At 37.4% G+C, this 21,208-nt stretch overlaps 1 protein-coding gene across 2 annotated transcripts in view; it reads left to right on the top strand.

Annotated features, from left to right (window-relative positions):
* CHM (CHM Rab escort protein) overlaps positions 1-21,208 on the top strand; it is a 187,494-nt gene that overhangs the window by 117,510 nt on the left and 48,776 nt on the right. For both annotated transcript variants that reach the window (XM_047764611.1, XM_047764610.1), the window contains exon 9: positions 19,024-19,101. In XM_047764611.1, coding sequence (XP_047620567.1) covers positions 19,024-19,101 — 78 coding nt within the window. The remainder of the gene's footprint in view (positions 1-19,023; positions 19,102-21,208) is intronic.

Below are 21,208 nucleotides of genomic sequence, written 5' to 3'. Positions count from 1 at the left end.
ATGATATCTTCTCTGCGAAAGATTCAGCCACTAAACCTGTCTTGCAAATATGTAGTCCTGATCACAAGAGGGACTTAGCAAGTTGGTTAGCACCAATACAATTGCAGTTTTCATACATTCTTTGGTAGCCATGCATTTTGTCTAAACCACACACACACACACACACACACACACACACACACACTTACTCACTGGGTCACAGTTACTGAGTTTTTCACCAAAGACCTAAAATGAATACTTTTTTTTTTTGCACAAAATCTTAGGGGAACATTGGCTATAAACTTGGGCTCTCTGTTTCATCATATGCAAATTTACAATAAGTTTAGAATTCATTTAATTATGTATGTATTTAATGCTTTATAGTAGTTCTTCTGTAGGTGTTAGACATACCTTGTTGAAAACAGAGAAATTCCTTGGTTAGGAAGGGATGCTGAAGGGTGTTGGATGGAGAGACAGTAGACAAAAGAAGAAAAGAAGACGGGATGGTATGGAAGAAGTGATTATTGCTTAGAGTAAGAAGTTGCCCATTTAAATGCTGTGACGGTCAGGGAAGGCCACTCAGGAGGGTGGCATTTGATTGTAGTGACACTAAAATGTGGTGATGCCTTTTAAGTTTTGATAGTTTGAGGAAAAAGTCTAGGCAGCTGAAACTGTGTCAGGGGTCTAAGGTAGGTGTTTGTAGATATAGAAAGGTTAATATGACTGGAACACAGTGAGCAAGTTAATCAGGAGTGGAGTTTGTGACAATACCCCAACTGAGGCCATCGTTGAGCATGCAGATCATTGCTACCTGCTCTTTGTAGCATCTCTGCATCACAGTAATTTCTTATATTCAAAGTTCTGTCTTGAAATATGAATTCCTGTTCGAAGATTGCTTTTCTACTTCTGTGGAAAAATATGCATCATATTTAATTTTCTTTATTGGTTGGATGTAGTTTTATTATTCAATAGCTTTGATGATAGGACCTCAGGTGAAAATCTAGAAAACTTAAAAAAATAATAAAAAGAAGCATTAAATCCAGGACACAGAATCTTCTGTGTGTAAAGATAGATTAAATGAAAATACTATATTAATGTGAGTCCTTGCCATTTTTCCTCTGATCTCCCTCCAAAGCTGTTGGGGCCTTGTGCCCAGTATTTATCTTAAGAAGCAGGGAAGGTCACTTGCCGACTTTAGCAAAAACCCTGGTTAAGACAAAGACCTACTGTTCATTTTTCATACAGAGAATCCCACATACATAATTTTTGAAATGAAAACATTGCCTTACACTTTGCATTTATGAATTTGAAGAATATTTTTGAAGATCCTTTTCTGTTTTCAAATTCTAAAGCACTAATGCAGTTGCTTGTAATTTCAAAATTAGTGCAAATGAATATGTATAAAATAGTTATTCCAGTTTGAAAATAAAGAGATTAGGTGAAGAAATATTTTCTGTTTTGTCTAATTTGTCTTAGGAACATTACAGCCACACAGTACATTTCTCTTGTAGCAACAGATGGAGTAGCCCTGAAAATCTATTTTCTTTCTTGTTAACATTAGTTTTTAATTAAATAAAAAAACTAGTTGCAGGCAGTTACTTTTTGTGAAATGTAATGAAGATTTATTTTGGAAGTGACCTTCATTTTATTAGCTGAAGCAGTAATCAGAATTAATAGAATAATCACATTATATACAAACTCATAAATCATCATGAATAGTGCTGTCAAAAGTTCAGCTATTAATGGGTCCTATTGTTTTGCAGCTGTATGAAAAAAATTACAATTGCTGATTCCTACCTTGATAGGCACTAAAATTGCTTTTTTAAAAGCTATGAAGGATAGGGGCTACCAGCCAAAATTTTTCACAGCTATTAATTTATCTGTAATACAATTTGATGTCACCAGGGCAAAGTTGAAAGTGAGTACAGTGTTGGTATGCTTTCTTTCAGTAAAATCTGAATCATTGTTGGAAGCAGTACTCAGAATTCTATTAGTTTAAATGTCTGTTGTTTGGGGTTAATGGCATCAAAGAGGTTATACTCCAAATATACACAATTATCTGAATACTATATTAGATATATATTATGTTGCTTTTATGAATTTTACTTGAGCATGTTATAAAACTTGAAGTGGCAGTTTAATATTTGAAACTTTTACAGAAAAAATATTTCTCATTAGGCTCAGTGATCCTTATTTCTCAGGAACTTATTTACTTGGATTCACATGTTCTTTTTCATTTAATTACAGCAGGACAAATGGGAAATTTCTTCCGACTGAGCTTTGTATTTTTCACAGTTACATGTATGGGAATGGTCAGTCTCCACCACTCATGTCCTATAGCCGATGATACTTAGGTCTAACCACAGCTTTGTGCAGTCAAGCATTATGTCTGTTAGAGCCTATTAAAATAAAGTGAATTTATTTTTGAAAAAAATCCAAGACTTTGTGAAGTTAGAAAACAAGTTGTCATTTTTTAAATGTGCAGTGTAATTATTTTCTTTTGTACCTTTGAAAGACATTTTCTATTTTTCCTCTAATTTTGACCACAGACAGACATGTTCACAGGTGAGGAAAATTGTCTTTACTGTCAGTCATTAGGCAGACCCAGATATTAATTTCACATGAATGACCGTTGCTTATTTTTCAGATTTGTATTTTCATTGTTTAATTTAAATGTTTGAAAAGTATGAGGAACTTCTCTGTATTAACTTGTAAATAATTGAAGTATAAAACATGTTAGCATTCTAAGAGGAATTCAAAATAAGGTTTAATCTTTGATTTATCACTGACTCTCACCTCATAGGTAGATTTTTCTTTAATCTAATGAAAGAAGCTGAGATAATTCACAGGCCAAGATGCCTTCATTACTTGTTACAGTCAATTTGAAATGGAAATGCCCTACTTTTTTCAGAAAAATAAATTCCGGCCATCTCAGGACATCAAATGACTTTCCCTTTTTACATATCTTCTAAAGCTAATAATATGAATGGACACTGTCAAAATTCTACTGGTTCTATTGACATTTGCATTTTGCTGTATTTAAAATTATTTCTTTTAGAAGATCCATATTTTATTTATTTTTTATTTTTTTATTTATTTGTTGTTGTTGTTGTTGTTGTTGTTGTTGCCACTTCTTGGGCCGCTCCCGGGGCATATGGAGGTTCCCAGGATAGGGGTCCAATCAGAGCTGTAGCTGCCGGCTTACACCAGAGCCACAGCAACGCGGGATCCGAGCCGCGTCTGCAACCTACACCACAGCTAACGGCAACGCCGGATCGTTAACCCAATGAGCAAGGGCAGGGACCGAACCCGCCACCTCATGGTTCCTAGTCGGATTCGTTAACCACTGCGCCACGACGGGAACTCCAGATCCGTATTTTAAATTGTAATGCGCAACATTCTGAGTAATAGTTGCTTAACATAGACTATTCATGACAAGGTAAATAAAAACATCAAAAGAAAACTTAGTTATTAACTGAGGTATATAGGGATTGCAATGACAAATGTCTCCAGGGTCAGTCAAGTCATAGAAAGGAAGTGAAGTGGGGAAGGAGATGGTGGGAGTGGTAGAGACCACAATGAACTCTTGAGCACAGGAGGTATCTAAAGGGAGCAGTAACTATATGGCTGTAAGTCTCGACTACAGACCCAGTGTTGTCAGATTTTCTTTTATTCAAAGAAGCCAGATATCCAGATTGTTTATGCCAAGGTAATTTTTTTAAATTGTGAGGTAATTTACAAAACTTATCTACAGACAGATTTATCCCATAGGGTTCTAGTTGACAACTCCTTGCTATAGATAAATGGCAATTTATATTTGTACATTTAAGAGGATATTTTTTTCACCAAATTGAGATTTTTCAATACTTACTATTACAACTATTCCAAAATGCTGCTTCATTTTGTCACATTCATAGTTAGCAACTGTGGTAGGCAGTGTATTTATACTGTGCACATAACATTTCTGAAGTCTAGACTTGGATTTTGAGTTACTGTATAAATTGGGCAACCCTTAAGGAAACCACAAGCATTCCAGTGGTATTTTTTGTGTCACAAGTCGATAGCCTAGAAATTCTGGGGTTAACTTTTGACTCTCTAATTACTGTGTTATTTCTTCTCAATTTCTTGGAGTTACACTTTCCTCAGTTTCCACTGTTCTGCCATAATCCAGGACTTAAGCTTAACTGGATTCTTGCTGTAATTCCTAGCTGCCCTCCTGCTCTCACTGTCTGTCACCTTCATTGAGCCGACATATCACTTCCAGTGTCATTCTATTGTCTGTTACTTCAGATCCAAATGCTTCTGTTTACCTTTTAACCCTTTTCCATAATGATTTTATCCTTCGGTTTCTTCCTGTCATTCCCCAGTTTGTACATCCATTCACCTTTTCAGGTATCCATGTATAGTCTCACCTTTTTGCATTTACTTGTATTTTCTCACCTTTTAGAATTTGCCTCCACCCCCAATAGCCTAACCTGTTCCTCTTCAAAGCTTGATTCTTGCCCAGCCATTAGATCTTCTTCCACTTCTTCTGGCTGCAAGAACCTGTATGCTTTTTGGCAAGTAGTTTAACTTCTCTGATTTTTATATTACAGAGAATTAATCTAGCTGTTTTAAAGCTTTCCTCCAGTTCTTACATTCTGTAACTCCTCCTCCAACACGTTGACCTCTTTCTTCTCTGAACTCCCTTATAATGCTTTTAGTCTCTACCACATAATTTAATCTTCACCTTTTCTCTAGTTGTTACACTTAATAATGTCATTTGTCTCATATGCTTAACAGAAGGCTAAATCCATGACTTACACTTTTGCATCTACCACAAATTAGTGCAATGCAGGTGACTAGTTGGTGGATTTGAGCACTTTCAGTCAGGTACATACATAGCCTGAAGTGAATCATGACTGACAGCTCTACCTTCAGGTCCCAGGCCTGTACCATTAACCTTTGAACTGAGAAGGTTTTCAGGTCTTTCCTAGGATTTGCCTGACAGAAGCAACTATCCTTTGTTTCATTCTACTACATGAATTGCTATATGCCACTAAAGGAAAAAAAGTGAAAGTATCTGGGATCGCAGAGGCCTGGGTCACTTTTGTGTGGGAACCACTTCAGTTTAAAATGTGACAGTCCTGAGCAAGGTTTCAGTTTGGGAGGGGCAGTTGAAGGAGATCAGTTGTTTTGGGGTATAGAGACAGTGTAGAGTGTACATAGTTTAAAGAAGGAGCCCAGGAGCCACAGAGGGAACAATGCTAACTATACGACCTCAGAGTCATTTTGTAATAAATAGCTAAAGGGTGAAGTTATTGAACATATAACCCACAGGAGGAAGGAACATAGTTTTTGTGAGTTAATTATACCTCAGCATCTAACAGGGTTCTTTGAGAGGGGTAAATAAGGTGTGAACAAGGGGGAGCCAGTGAACATTTATATTTTCAAAAAGCCTTTGATAAGATTTTATACCAAAGACTGCTTTTAAAAAAATGACCTCTCACTATGGGGTTGGGGATAATGTTTAGTCATGCATAGAGATTTAATTTAAACACAGGAAGGAAAGAACAGGTGGTTTAAATGAGCTCTTAAGTTGCATGGGGAGATTTTTACAGTAGGCTCTCCCAAGAATCAATGTTTAGGGTTTTTTTTTAAACATTTTTATAAATGATTGGAGAGTTAGCATAATAACTCTCCCTCCCTGCTGCTTCCCAATTTATAGTTGACACTGAGAGCATATATATAGTAAAATACTAAGCTGAAGAGTATTAGCTGAAGGACTGTTTCATAAGGGAGTGAGAAAAGGCAAGAGAAGGCAAGAAAATTGCATGAATGACTGTATCCCTCAGAAGATGGTTTGCATGCATTTTTCAACCCATGAAAGGAATCTAGGAGTCATTATGTAAGGATCTCTGAAGATATTTTCTTTGGGTATTCTTGTGTCTGCATTCAGAAAGACCTACTTAATAGTGGACGTAGTCATGAAGGGCATTAGAAATAAGAGTATCCGATTGTCCTGATTCAAAATTGGTACCTCTTTACCTGTGCTATTTGTATAATTTGAATTTTGAAGACTAGGCAGCAAACTGGATGAAGGGTTTAAATAATGAGTATAGAATGTACAGACCGTCAAAGCAGAAAAAGAGTCTAAGAAAGGAGATTGGAGATTAATCAAAAGAACTCTTGTGGAGAGCATAAGTTGGTTTACTGTAGGCTTATTCATTGTATCCTGAAAGTTTGAACAAAGGGCCATCCTTTGAATTTGAAAGATCTGTGGGGCTTTTTGGGGGGATGGGGGGCAGGGGAGCCCATGCCTGCAGAAGTTCTTGGGCCAGGGATCAAACCTGAGCCACACCAGTGACACCGGCAGATCTTAACTGCAAGACCCTCAGGAAACTCCTGAAAGATCTGTTTTTAAATGAATTTGCTTTAACATATATGTGGCAAATGAGGATCATGAGGCTGTTGGCCTGAGTGTTCAGACTAAAAAGTTCCATTTTATTAAGAGCTTAGTTTAAATTATAAAACATTTAAGGAATAGTCAGGAAACACCAGACTTACCCATCAAAAGCTCCACTGGTATCATTGTAATAGGCTATAGTGAAAAATCATTGAGTTGACATGCCGATTCTGGCCCTTATACAAACCAGGGAGCCATTTTACACAAGAACTGTAGTGCAGAACCTAGGTTGAGACCCAAGCATATGAATTGACCCCCCAATATTTTTTGAAGACTTTTTTTTAAGATTGAATGATGACTTGTATTCTATAATTTATGCTAATTTATTCTGGGCCTCTGGGGCAGTTATCAACACACATCTGTTTCTGTCATCCAATACATAGTTTTATTGTGACTTTTCCTATAGAAGGTTAAATTTGAGGACAGCTGAAGCAGCTGGGGTGGGGGGGAAAAATATATCATCTACAGAATGTCACCAAGAGCAGAGGAAGCTAGATATATGGCTAAGATCTATAAAATAGAGGCAGGCAGTTTTCAGGAGTGAGTTTCCTGAAGGATATGTATTGCTTTTTGACAGCTTTTTCTAACTTAAACGTAATGATAATGCCTTCCTAGAGTGACAGCAGTGCCTAAAGGACAATTCATCTGCCCACAACCTTTTCAATGAGTATGAAACTTGCATCAGAAGACCCATTGGACTCAGATACTTGGACCATATAATTTCTTGAATTATCAACAACATTGTGGCCTTCCAGGTCCATGGTAACTCCTTGAGGGCACAGAAACTCTCTGTTTGTTGTGTCCTCCTATGTAGAAATTAGTACCCAGAGTATTAACTGGTGATTTTGATGAATAGTCAAGAGGTGGTAGTTTTTGAGTTATTAACTCTAATAACCACACCCCAGGTGGAAGAAAAGAGTTTCTGTTGAAGCCCTTTATCATGCTGCCCAAATAGGAGGACTGTATCATGCTTGAACATTTGGATTTGGTTGTTAACACTTTTCAGAGGGAATACTGTTCTCATGGGTATTTGCATTACCTTAAACTTGTCTTCAGGAGGACTTCTCCCTGCTACATCTAGGCCATCAGCAATTTTTCCAGATTTATGTCTCAAATATATCCCTAGTCTCTCTACTTCATCTCTATTGCTATAAGCCTGCTTTAGGTCTCCATCATCTCTTGCTAGTCTGCTGCAGATGTCACTGGCTTCCCTCTTTACATTCTTGCCCCCTTAACAATTATCTAGACAGAAGCCAGGCTCATCTTTTTTTTTTTTTTTTTAAATACAAATCTGATTATGTCACTGCCCTGCTCAAAACCTGCTGGTGGCTTCTCATTGTATTTAGAATAAAACTCAGTCTTTACTCTGGCTTTTGAAGCCCAGCACAGTCAAGCCCCTGACTATCTCTGTGATCCCATTTCATATGATATTTCTACCTAGTCACTATGTTCCAGCCCCATGGGCTCACTCTCTCTACCTCAAATACATCTAGTTTCCTATGGGGAAGGTTTTTGAATGGACTAGGTACCTAAGTTACTTAAATTGTGTTAGAAGAAACTACAGGCCTTGAACACCTGGAGGCAGAGTCTCAGTCAGTAATGGCAGTTTAGCCTACCAACCCCACAATCTGTAGTCATTGTCCCCTTTGCTATAGAAGGTGATAGCTAAGAGAAGGTACAATTTATTGAACATTTATGATGTATGCTAGGCACAGAATAAGCACTTCATAGGCATTAACTCATTTAATCCATGCAACAACCCTATGTGCTAGATAAAATTATTACCGCTGTTTTATAGTCTTGAGAACTAAAGCATAGTCACACAGCTAGTAAGTTGGGAAATCTGGGTAAGTACCTAGGCAGTCTGACTACAGATAACTCCAGATATAGACTATGGATTTCACAACCACTTCTAAGAGCTGATCTCTTGATCTGTGTGAAATTTGTTCATCATGATTGAGATTAGATACTTGACTTTTAGTGACCCTTTAGTTTTGATGATCACTGCTTGCCAAAAAAAATTCCCTTGGGTTCTATCACCATGAAAAATATCAGCTAGGGCTTGCCATTTTGGTCATACTGGATCGTTGTAAATGAGACCATGTCGTAATAGAGCACTCATGTCAGGTATTTTTGTGTTTGTGTTTTTGTTTTCTTTCTTTTTTGATGGTCTTGCTACATAGTCTAAAATTTCATGGTAATGAATCCTAAGAACTAGCAAGGGATGAAGCCTGGCTTGGGATTGTTATAACTGTTTCCTAAGGCTGGAGGAATCATTCGCAATTGCTCTCAAGAAAGCATTCAGTTTTGGGCCAATAAGAAGTCTGTGCTGAGGAGTTCCCGTCGTGGCGCAGTGGTTAACGAATCCGACTAGGAACCATGAGGTTGCGGGTTTGGTCCCTGCCCTTGCTCATTGGGTTAACGATCCGGCGTTGCCGTGAGCTGTGGTGTAGGTTGCAGACGCAGCTCGGATCCCTCGTTGCTGTGGCTCTGGCGTAGGCCGGCAGCTACAGCTCCGATTGGACCCCTAGCCTGGGAACCTCCATATGCCGCGGGAGCGGCCCAAGAAATAGCAACAACAACAACAAAAGACAAAAATAAATAAATAAATAAATAAAAAAGAAGTCTGTGCTGAGTTGGATGACAATAGCTTGAATTGTTATGGGCATATTGGGTAGAATGGGGAAGTGATGCAACTTATATGGCTGCCCAATTTCTTATTCCCAGGAAACAGACTAACTACAGCAAAAATGCATCATTCATTTCTGATAACTACTATATAATCACTCTCCTTCTCCCTACTTACTGCTAGAAGAAAGTAGGAAAAAAGAAAGAAAAAATGGAATGGTAGTGTCAGTAAACACTCAGCAAAGTAATATAAATATGTAACCAGTAAAAATAGTGTAGTAGTATAAATATGCAGTATGAATATGTAACCCATAAACATGCTATATTCTATATAATATATATTAAAAGTATGTGTGTCAACAGCAGTAAGATGTTTGGGACCCCTGTGTATGTGTGTTTTAAGTATTTAAATATAAACACACATATGTGTAAGCCTCCCCACACAGATTTTTTCAGACTAGCAGGTACTGGGTAAACATGATAGAAAACTCAGTTTATTACTTTAAATGTGGTGCTCTGATAAATATATGTCTAAATATATTTAAAAATAGGAGTTCCCGTCGTGGCGCAGTGGTTAACGAATCCGACTAGGAACCATGAGGTTGCGGGTTTGGTCCCTGCCCTTGCTCATTGGGTTAACGATCCGGCGTTGCCGTTAGCTGTGGTGTAGGTTGCAGACGCGGCTCGGATCCCGCGTTGCTGTGGCTCTGGCTTAGGCTGGTGGCTACAGCTCCGATTTGACCCCTAGCCTGGGAACTTCCATATGCCACCGGAGTGGCCCAAAGAAATAGCAAAAAAAAAAAAAAGACAAAAAAAAATATATATATATATTTAAAAATAAGTAACAATGGTTGAACTTTATACATATATGTAATCACTCAAGTTTTATTGTTTCTCGTGAAACCTAGACTTGCCTGAATACTGTTGAATGGAACTGCTTTATCAGTACAGTTTAAGCTGAAATGTCACTAAATAAATACAGTGATACTCAGTGGTCACTCAGAATTCTCTTGTCATGGACATTTTTTTGTCTGGTTTGTTTTCAGTGGCATTTGATAAAGTGTTTCAAATGTATTTCTGTAGTGACTTTTTTTGGTAGTGTTAACCTACTGTATTTAGTGCATTTGTAGATTTTTAGGTGAGTCCCATAAAACATATACTTGCTTTCCTCTAGGCTCCATAGTACAACTCCAGAAGGTAGATATACAGAGCTGTCTTACCAGGCGTTATGTTAGGCCCCAGGATTAATGATATGAACTGTACCAAATCTGGGACCTGACTGGTGTTTACTATCTTTGGTGGCTTAATTGCCCATCATTAAAGGCATGTTGGCCCTTGGATCACTAGGCTGCCATTTAGTACATTGGAAGAAAATGTGTGTCTTACAGAACCTTATTACCTTACAGAAAAATTAATGTTAAAGTGACTCCCTTCTACTAACAGAACTTTTTCTACTTGAAAATCTCTAGCTTACCAATATGTATTTTATAAATCACTTTTTAAAATGTGAATTGCAAAGTATTCACAATTTGCTAGGTACTCATGAATACTCCTATGATTCTTTTTTTCATTTCTTAAAGTTTTATTGATATATAGTTGATTTAGATTCCACATATAAGTGATATCATAAGATATTTGCCTTTCACTGTCTAACTTCACTTAGTATGATAATCTCTTGGTCCATCCATTTTGCTGTGAATGGTAATATTTCATTCTTTTTTATGGCTGAGTAATATTCTGCTGTATATATGTACCACATCTTTATCCATTCCTTTATCAGTGGACATTTAGGTTGCTACCATGTTTTGGCTATTGTAAATAGTGCTGTGGTAAGCATTGGAGTGCATGTATCTTTTCAAATTTTAGTTTTCTCCAGATAGATGCCCAGGAGTGGGATTGATTGCTGGATCATATGGTAGTTCTTTTTATTATTATTATTATTATCATTTGCTTTTTTAGGGCCACACGTGTTGCATGTGGAATTTCCCAGGCTAGGAGTCAAATTAGAGCTACAGCTGCCAGCCTATGCCACAGCCACAGCCACAGCCACAGCAGTGTGGGATCTGAGCCACGTCTGTGACCTACACCACAACTTACGGCAATGCCAGATCTTTAACCCACTGAGCAAGGCCAGGGATTGAACCTGCATCCTCACGGATCCTAGTTGGGTTCATTACCACAGAGCCACAACAGTATTTTTAGTTTTTTGAGCAACTTCATGCTGTTTTCCATTGTGGTTGCAACCAGTTTGCATTCCCACCATGGTTATTCTTATTCTGAGTTTATATTCTATCTAAAATGAAGTCACACAGTAGTTCCCTGGTGGCTCAGTGGGTTAAGGATCCAGTGTTGTCACTGCTGTGGCTCAGGTCACTGCTGTGGCGAGGGTTTGATCCCTGGCCTAGGAACTTCCACGTACCATGGGTGCAGCCAAAAAATTAAAGTAAAATGAAGTCACACATTAACTACTTAACATATACAGATAGAGAATAAATAGCTGTGTTTTGGGAGATAAAAATGTGTAGAAATTGGGGAATTATTTTACTCTTTGTAATGATCTTTACAACTTGTCAGGAATTAGAACAACTCTAAGAGTAACTTTGATACCATGTTGCTTTCCTTCATAATGCCGAAAATGATGGTACTGACAGTGAGATGGATTGTATGATGATTAACAGATAAGCCACTGGGGCTAGATCTCCTGAGTTTTTATTCAACAATACCATTTATAAATGACCTTAAGCAAATCACATGACCTCTTGTTGCCTCAGTTTCCAAATTTGTAAAACTCTGCCTCATAGAGCTTTAGAATACAATGTGTTAATACATGTAAAGCTTCTGGCCGGTAGTAAGCACTCAATGCTAGCCATGATGATTATTTTTACTGTTTTTGTTGTTACTGGCTTTGTGTCCCAAAGACCAGTGTGTAGCTAAGAGTTACTTCCTCACTTCTCATGTAGTTCTCTGCTTCTCATGTAAATAAGTGTTGAATGCAGCTCTCAAGAACAGCTTGTGTTTGTACTTATTACCTACTCAAAAGAGTTCCTCAGTGGCTCATTGCTACCAAGTAGCCCTCACCTAACCACAAATATTTTTTAAAAAGATTTATCATGAGAATGATTGTTAACATTACACAAAGGAGTCTTCATCAGTTACCTCATTTCGCCTGGTACTTTTTACAGAGCATTTGTTTTTGTCACTTGAGCATGGGATTCAAGATAAAAATACAGAGGTAAGAGAGAACAAATGCCACTATTGTGAGCAATGCATATCTCCCCTAACAGGCAAGGCTGATGTGGGAGGGAAAAAAAAAACAATGAAAAGTAGTATGAAAAACACATATATATAAAACTTTATGGTTTTGCAGTTACAGAAATTTATAATACGTATCAAGTCATTCTTTCCAGGAGCCCAAAATACTTCCTGTGTTCTCATTTGAAATTAAGCGAAGAGAGTTCCTGTTGGCTCAGTGAGTTAAGAATCTGACTGCAGTGGTTTGGGTTGCTGCAAAGATGCGGGTTCAGTCCCTGGTGCAGTGGGTTAAAGGATCTGTTGTTGCCACAGTTGTGGCATAGCTCTCAGCTGCAGCTCGAATTCAATCCCTGGTCCAGGAACTGCATTATGCCTTGGGCGCAGCCATAATATTTTAGACTTGTGGCTGCCAAGGGGGAGAGGGAGGGAGTGGGATGGATGGGGTGCTTGGGGTTAATACATGCAGACTGTTGCCTTTGGAATGGATTAGCAATGAGATCCTGCTGTGTAGCACTGGAAACTATGTCTGGTCACTTATGATGGAGCATGATAATGTGAGAAAAAAGAATGTATATATGTATGTGTAACTGGGTCACCATGCTGTATAGTAGAAAATTGACAGAACACTGTAAACCAGCTATAATGGAAAAAAATAAAAATCATTATATAAAAACAAAAATAAAAAATTAAATTAAGAAGAAATTTGTTGGATTATCATGACAGTGTTTCATTATTGGGCATCATCCTCACAAACCAGTTCTTAACATTCTTTACATTCTTATGTTTCTTCTATATAGTATATGTCTACTGTTAATAAATCATATTTTTGAAAACCAGGTAATTTTTTGATGGCTTACTGAAATAAATAGTTGTAGATGCCTCTATTGCATTTTATATTTAAATGTATTTTTCAGAGACCCCATTTCCTGTAAAAATTTCATAGAAATTAGTTTTCAAACAAAAAGTTTCTTGATAATATATACTAATGTAGCAATGTGTTTCATAAACAAGTGTAATATATAATAAAAAGAGGTCTTTGTAGAAAATTCATTTAGTTTTAGTTAAGTGGATTTCTCATGCTTTTGATACTATAATAGTCTATGACATAATGTTTTATGCCTTTTTAAATCTTATGCAATAACTAATTTTGAACTTGATCCCCTTGTTTTTCTTGGATCTGGGAAGATACTTAATTGTTTTTCCCCAAAGGGGGAATTGATGTGTGTGTGTGCAAGCACGTGTGTTTGCATAAGCATGGACCAGTCTGACTGAAATGAAAAATTCCATAGGTGACTTGGTAACAGCTCATCTATAACTACTTATGAGGAAGTTGAAAACACTGGTGCTACTACTCACATGACAAAAAGATTTCCCCAGGCAAATGAGAATGCTAATTGTGTGGTTCACACTTTTAACTTGCTTGTCCATTTTGGGTCCTAACCTAATTCAGCCTAGTTATTTTTAGTGGCCAGTAGTATTTCATGTGCATAGTATCTCCTTCAGTATCAATAGGAAATTGATGGTGAAGATGGGGCTGTTTGTCTCAATCACATCAATTTCACTGTACCAGTATCCCCTTACTAGCAATAGGAGTCAGAATACCACTTGATAAATGTAACTGAACAGTCCAACAGAAAGATGACTTCTAGTCCTTTAGAATCTGTTGAGTACAGTGTCTCAAATAGTACCAGGTGTACCAGTGCAATTAATAAATACTGTTCCATAATTTTATATGTGACTAGGGGACAAGATTAGCAAGAAGGGAAGCTATTTTGTAGCTGATGTCATGGGTAAAATTTGCAGTCTAAAGGGTTTCCAAACACATGAAATTTTGCTTGCTTGCTCTAATGTGCCATTTCTTGTATTCTGAATTTCTCAATGGGACAAAAAACCCTGATTTCCTCATTGTTCTATACCAGAAAAATTTTTACCTAACCTAATTAGCCTGGTCATATCCACTAAAATGCTGAATTTAGAATATTATAGCATATTTAGAGAAAGTCACTTATCTCTATCACTCATTTATATTTTTCATTATAATCTGATTATGAAGTACTTTAAGGATATTTCAGAAAGTACAAAGAATCATATAAAGACCACCCATGTAACCACTCACAGTTTTGCCAGATCTTAACTTTTTGCCGTATTTGCTCTCAATATATTTGGTAACAAAACTGAGCAGTTGAAATCTTTAGTATAACTTTCACTCTCTCCCTTCCCAGAGATAACTGCTGTCCTGAATTTGGTATTCATAATTCCTTTAAATGATTGCATACTTTGACTACATATGTGTTATCCATAAATAATATATGGTATTATTTTGCATATAGTTTTGAAACTTTATAAATGGTATCACTCTGGATATATTCTTCCACAACTTGATTTTATCCCTCAATTTTTGTTTTTACCATTTATCCATGGTGATTGATGGGGGTGTAGTTCATTCATTTAAATTGCTTATAATATTCCATAGTACACTGTGAGAGATTAAGCCAACTGTACAGTTAGAGGGTTCAGTCCCAACAAGACCACCCACACTTCTGAAACAAGCTGCAAATTTGGGTGATTCCCAAAACCACCCTCAGTTTTGATAATTCATCAGAAGGACTCCCAGACTCACTAAAAAGCACTTACGCTCACAATTACGCTTTCTTAAAGGAATGGGTATAGATTGAAATCAGTCAAGGGAAGAAGTGTGCAGGATAGAGTATGGGGTTAGGGGTGGTTTCCAATTGTGGATCTTTCGGTTGTCCTCTCCCCATGGAGTCAGGGCAGTGTTATTCTCCTGGCATTGATATATGGCAGTATGCATAGAAGAAAGCTAACCAGGAAGCTCAACTTAACTTTAGTGTCCAGAGTTTTCATTGTAGCTCCATCACTCAGGCATGGCTGATTTGCCCCTGGGGCTGATCTCAGTCTCCAGCCCCATGAGAGGTTGACTGCTACCACAGTTCCCAAAGCCTCTATGCTAGATCACTCTTTGGACTTTATAGCATGGCTAGTCCCCACCCTAATACTATCTGGTGTGGGCAGCCCTCACCCTAGGTCATATTGTTTGTCTGGTGACCCAAGACCCACAGACAAACAAGGACACTTCTTTCAGGTTTGGCATTCCAGGGGCTTAGAGATCACCTCCCAAAAGCCAAGGACAAAGGCCAAACGTCTTTGAGGGCCAGGTTAAATTCTTCATTTACACATATGAATACACCACATTTTCTTTGTTTATTATCCTCTTCATGGACATTTGGGTTGCATGTTATGTAAATCAAATAGTACCTATATTATTTATTTAATTAATGAATGCTTTGGTTAGCTTCTTTAGAAATATTAACTTGTTTAATTCCCAGAAGAATCCTATATGAGATACACACTATTATCCTCATTCTACAGATGAAGAAAATAGGATGCAGAGAGGCTAAATACCTTGTTCAGGGTCACATAGACAGAAGATGGAAAAGCTGGTATACAAACTCAAGCAGTCAGGCTCCTTCCTCATAAACACTATGTCATGCTGCCTAAAAAATGTAGCAACAAATATTTTCATAAACATCTTTTTATACATGTCTGAGAATCTTTGGAAGATTTATACCTGATAGTAGAATTGCTGTACTGTAGGGGTATGCATCTTCAACTTCATTAGACACTGCCAAATTATTATCCAAACTGAAACTGATATTTTTCAACAATTTGTAAGATATTTGCACATATCTTTCCTGGTCTGTGGCTTTTCATCTTCTTTTGTTATCCAGATGTTTATAATTTTAAAATACTCCATTTTTTCAATATTTTCTCTATGATTTTGCTCTTTATATCTTATTTAAGAAATATTTCTTTCCCGTGAGCTCAAATACATGTCCCCTTTTAGAAGCTTTGCCTTTTATATTTATGCCTTTTATCTATCTGGGAGTGATTATGAATGTGGTGTAAAGCAGTTGTCTCAAAACCATTTTTTTCTGTGGTCTATTCTGTCCCCACTGGTCTGTAATGCCACCCCTGTCATAATCACACCCATATACTTATAGGCCGTTTTATTAGTTCACTATTGATGCCATAACAAATCACCACAACTTAGTAGCTTAAAACAACACAAATGTGTTATCTTACTGTCCTGGAGGTCAGAAGTCTAAAACAGGTAGGTAGGGCTGCATTTCTTGGGACTCTAGGAGAAAATCTGTTTCTTGTCTTTTTTAGCTTATAAACACCCCTGTATTACTTGGCTTGTGACCCCCTTCCAGGAGTGGCATGACTCTGACCTCTGCTTCCATCTTCAAATCTTCCCTGACTTTGACCCTTCTGCTTTCTTTTTTTAAGTACCTTTCTGATGACATTGCAGGATAATCTAGGATAATCTCCCCATCTCAAGATCCTTAATTTAATCATACCTGCAGAGTCCCTCTTGCTGTATAAGAGACATATCAACAGGTTCCAGGGTTTAGGATGTGAACATCTGTGGTGGGGACATTATTCAGCTTACCACAGTCTTGTTTCTGGGATTACCATCATTCTTAATGTTACAAGTCATCCCTTTTAAGCATACTCATTTTTTTTTTCTTTTTATAGCTACACCCATGGCATATGGAATTTCCAGGCTAGGGATCAAATTGGAGCTGCAGCTGAGGCTTATGCTACAGCCACAGCAATGCTGGATCTGAGCTGCATCTGCAACACCACATTTCATGGCAATGCCGGATCCTTAACTTACTGAGGAAGGCCAGGGATTGAACCCACATCCTCAAGGAGACTACGTCAGGTTCTTAAACCACTGAGTCACAATGGGAACTCCATAAGCATATCCATTTTATAACCACTACCTCATAGTTCTACTATCTGAATAAAGTTGTAGGGGAATCTAATCCTGCTGTTTGTTGTGTCTTAATTCTCACTCAGGATGTGTTTCTTTGTCTGTTGTATAATTTTAGATTATAAACTCATCATAAGAAGATTGCATCTGTGACAATCTCATGTGGCCTGGGGTGAGGTCATATTGCTCCAGAAAGTTTTAGCAACTGCTTCCAACAAGTTTCCAGGGATACTACTGAAGTTCCTGTTGTGGCTCAGCAGGTTAAGAACCCAACTAGTATCCAAGTATCCATGAGGATGCGAGTTCAATCCCTGGCCTCGCTCATTGGGTTAAGGATCCGGCGTTGCCATAAGCTGCAGCATAGTTCACAGATGCTGCTTGGATCTGGTGTTGCTGTGGCTGTAGCATAGGCCAGCAGCTGCATCCCCGATTTGACCCCTAGCCCGGGAACTTCCATATGCTGTAGGTGTGGCCCTAAAAAGAAAAAAAAAAATTCCCCAGGGATACTACTGACCCAGAGCCACTTTTCCTGATGTTTTATTGGTTAAAGGTTTCTCGGATTATGTAGTAGTGTAATTTCAAATTCCCAACCTGTGTGAGGCTGCTTATAAATAAAAAGGCATAATCTTCCTCCACACAGGGCTTTATGTAAAACAATTTCTTAGGTTTTCTCTCTCTTACAGTAAGTGGATTTTCCCCTAGATCACCTTTTACTGAAGTATAGTCCTTTAAGGATCCAGATGTTATTAGAGACTATCTCATTCTCTGTTCCCTATCTTGTTTGGATCCTAAGGCTCTCCCTTTCCCTATGTGGGCATTAAAACCCAAACCTGGAATTCCCATTGTGGCGCAGCAGAAACAAATCTGACTAGGAACCATGAGGTTGCAAGTTCAATCCCTGGCTTCTCTCAGTGGGTCAAGGATCTGGCATTGCCGTGAGCTGTGGTGTAGGTCGCAGACTTGGCTTGGATCTGGCATGGCTGTGGTGTAGGCCGGCAGCTATACCTCCTATTAGACCCCTAGCTTGGGAAACTGCATATGCCATGGGTGCAACCCTCAAAAGACAAAAAGACCAAAAACAAAAAACAAAAATCCCAAACCCTTAGATTCATGAGTTAAGCAAATTCCTTAGAGCTTCTGCAGCATTAACTCTCGTGCTTACTGCTCTAGTTTTCAGTTCCCAGTTTAGCTTTTGCTTACTTTTATGGTAAGCAAAATCTCCAGTCTTCCCTTGTTTCTTCCTTAACAGTTCTTTGTGGTCACTTCTGTTGGGGGGTCTTATCCATCACCTCTTGAGGCTATTTCTAGTCCATATATCTTAGATAGCCAGTAGCTGGTTTGGGCTGGGGATAGCTGAGCTCTGCTTGGGGACTGTTTTTGCTTGGTCACAATTCTAGACTTCCACATTGTATTAGCAGTAGCACCTTTGCTGTATTAAAATATTACTAATCTTGAAGTTCCCTGATGGCTCAGCATGTTAAGGATCCAGTGTTGTCACTGTCATGGCTTAGGTTACCGCTGTGGCACAGATTCAGTCCCTGGCCCTGGAACTTTATAAAAAAATACATTACCAATCTTATTTCTGAGAGATTGTTAATACCATGATAGAAAAGATAATACATTATCAAAATCTTTTTTTAAGATAAATTAAATGTATTAAATGTTAGATATGTAAAAAGTATTATGTTACCCTAATTTTAATCTCAAGAATTCTATCAGGGACCTGTTGTATAGCATAGAGAATTCTACCTGATATTCTGTGATAATCTATGTGGGAATAGAATCTACAAGAGAATGGATGTATGTACATGTATAACTGAATCACTTGTTGTACAGCAGAAATTCTCACAACCTTGTAAATCAACTATACTTCAATAAAACTAAAAATTATAATTCTCGTTTTCCTCTTCTTTTCTAGGATGTGTGCAGTGTTTGGTGGAATCTATTGTCTTCGCCATTCAGTACAGTGCCTTGTTGTGGACAAAGAATCTGGAAAGTAAGGATGATATAAGTAACCTTCCTATATTTATACCCCAAGCACAGGTGAAAATGCTAAAGTCAATTTTAAAAAAATGATTCTTCAAATATCCTCCTTGGTATTAATAACATATCAACCTTGATTAAAAGTAATTTGTGTTTAGGTCCTCCAGAACAAGGAAAGTGAATTTAGAATATAGAAACTAAATTAATTTCCCTGCAATATGACTATAGCTCCTGATCATCCAAGCTTGGAAGACAAATCATTTCAGCTGCCGGGGGTGGGTGATGAGTGATGTTAGTTTTCCTTGTGGCCTTACCTCCTCTAATTGATTTTCATCGGATGACAACAAAGCTCTCTGTTATTGCATTTTTAAAAATGGAGCTCACCTAAAGACTCATCAGATTAATCTCTGCTGATAATGCATGTCACTCCAAAAGAAAAGACTTTAATGAGTTTTTAGGTAGATTGTTGTCATAAACTATGCTGCCCTGTTACCTGAGGATAAATTCTTTTACAACCATATCAGGCCCACAGGTTGTTTTAGGATTGAAATAAGAATGTATCTGCTTTTAAAGAAAGTTGAACATGATCTATTTATCTGTATATTTTTACATTTCAATTATGCTTTTCCAGGATTTATTATTTTTTACTAAAATATGCTCTTTTCTAAATTACACCAAATTGTATTCTTCAATTTCTGTGTTTTGCACTGAAACTAATTTAAGTTAGTTCCAATTTAGGGTCAGCTGGATCAACTTTTAGGAGGTATTTAAATTGCTCTGTATTTTTCTATGTTCTTAAGCATCTACTGGCCTTTATCTCTTGTATGATTTTTTAGGGCTATATAAAGAAATAGTTTATTGTTCAGGTCACAAAATACCTTAATATATTGAACTGGAAACTTAAAAATATAAGTTTTAAGCTGTTTTTTCATTTTACAATAGTTCTGTGTAGTCTAAGTGGCATAAAATGTCTGTTAACTTCTTATAGACCAGTTGTAGTGCAATAACTAGTATTTTGAGATATGGGGGAGAAACGGTTTCAGCTAGAGCATATAATATTTAGACAGTGAATTTGCTTTAGAAAAGTAATTCTCTAGTATAAGATAGACACGTGTTTTAAAGGCTTATAGTTTGCTTTTAACACTTTAACAGAAAGGTACTACCTACATGAAACATGATAATTTACAGTGAAAAATATACCCTGAAGGTTCAGGATATTCATATATTGATGCATGAAGGGTTCTGTGGAGGTTCATGAAGCAATAGTTGTCTTTATGACTCTTAGAGTCATTTTTCCTTATACATTCATTTTGAAGCATGAGTATGTTCCCATGATGGAAAGCCAGATAATGAATTGCTTGTTTTGTGCTTATTTATTTAGATCCTTTTACCTTTTGGGGGTCTCATTCCAGTCCTACATGTTACTCTTAGTGATATGAAGAATTTGCATGCCTCATGTTTGTTTTAAAAAAATAGATATGTTAGTAAAGTAAAAGCATCTGTTGAACTAAAGGCTACATTTACCTTAATTTTGTCTTAGTTTTTATTACAAACTCTGAACAGAGAAACTCTTTTTCATGGTCTTCTGCAGATTTCAATTGCAACAGATAGTTGAAGGCTAAGGATCTAAAGAACAAAGTTTGGTAGTTTTCAAATTTTAATGTCCCTCTAAATCACTGGGTAAACTTGTAAAAAAAAAATGCAAATTTCTGGGCCTCACCGTGGGGAGTAAAATTGGATAATGTGCTTAGAGCTGAGCCAGGGAATTTACAGTTTTAAGGAAAACTCCCAAATGAATAGAGTATAATGTATGTGCTCCTTAGATAACACTGAGAAACCCTGATCTGTTCAGGATTTAGCAAATGATACTTTGTTCCATGATGGACTGGGACTCCATGTCTTAATTCATTTCTTTTATTTTTCTGTAGAAAGACCTCAAACATAATAACAATTATTGTTTAACAACTTGTAAGGCATGCACTGGTCAGGTAGCCCTGGAATGAAAGAAGACCTGGAACTCTGTCACTGCCATGAGAGACAGTGGGCAAGTCACTTTTCTCTAGGCCAGTTCCTTTATCTGTAAGATGAGTTAGATGGATTCTGCAGATTTTCTTCCCAGT

This window comes from Phacochoerus africanus, chromosome X, assembly GCF_016906955.1.
Source record: "Phacochoerus africanus isolate WHEZ1 chromosome X, ROS_Pafr_v1, whole genome shotgun sequence".
Taxonomy (NCBI): Eukaryota; Metazoa; Chordata; class Mammalia; order Artiodactyla; family Suidae; genus Phacochoerus; species Phacochoerus africanus.
Note: the sequence above shows the minus strand (reverse complement) of the source record. Positions and strands in the feature narration are given on the sequence as shown.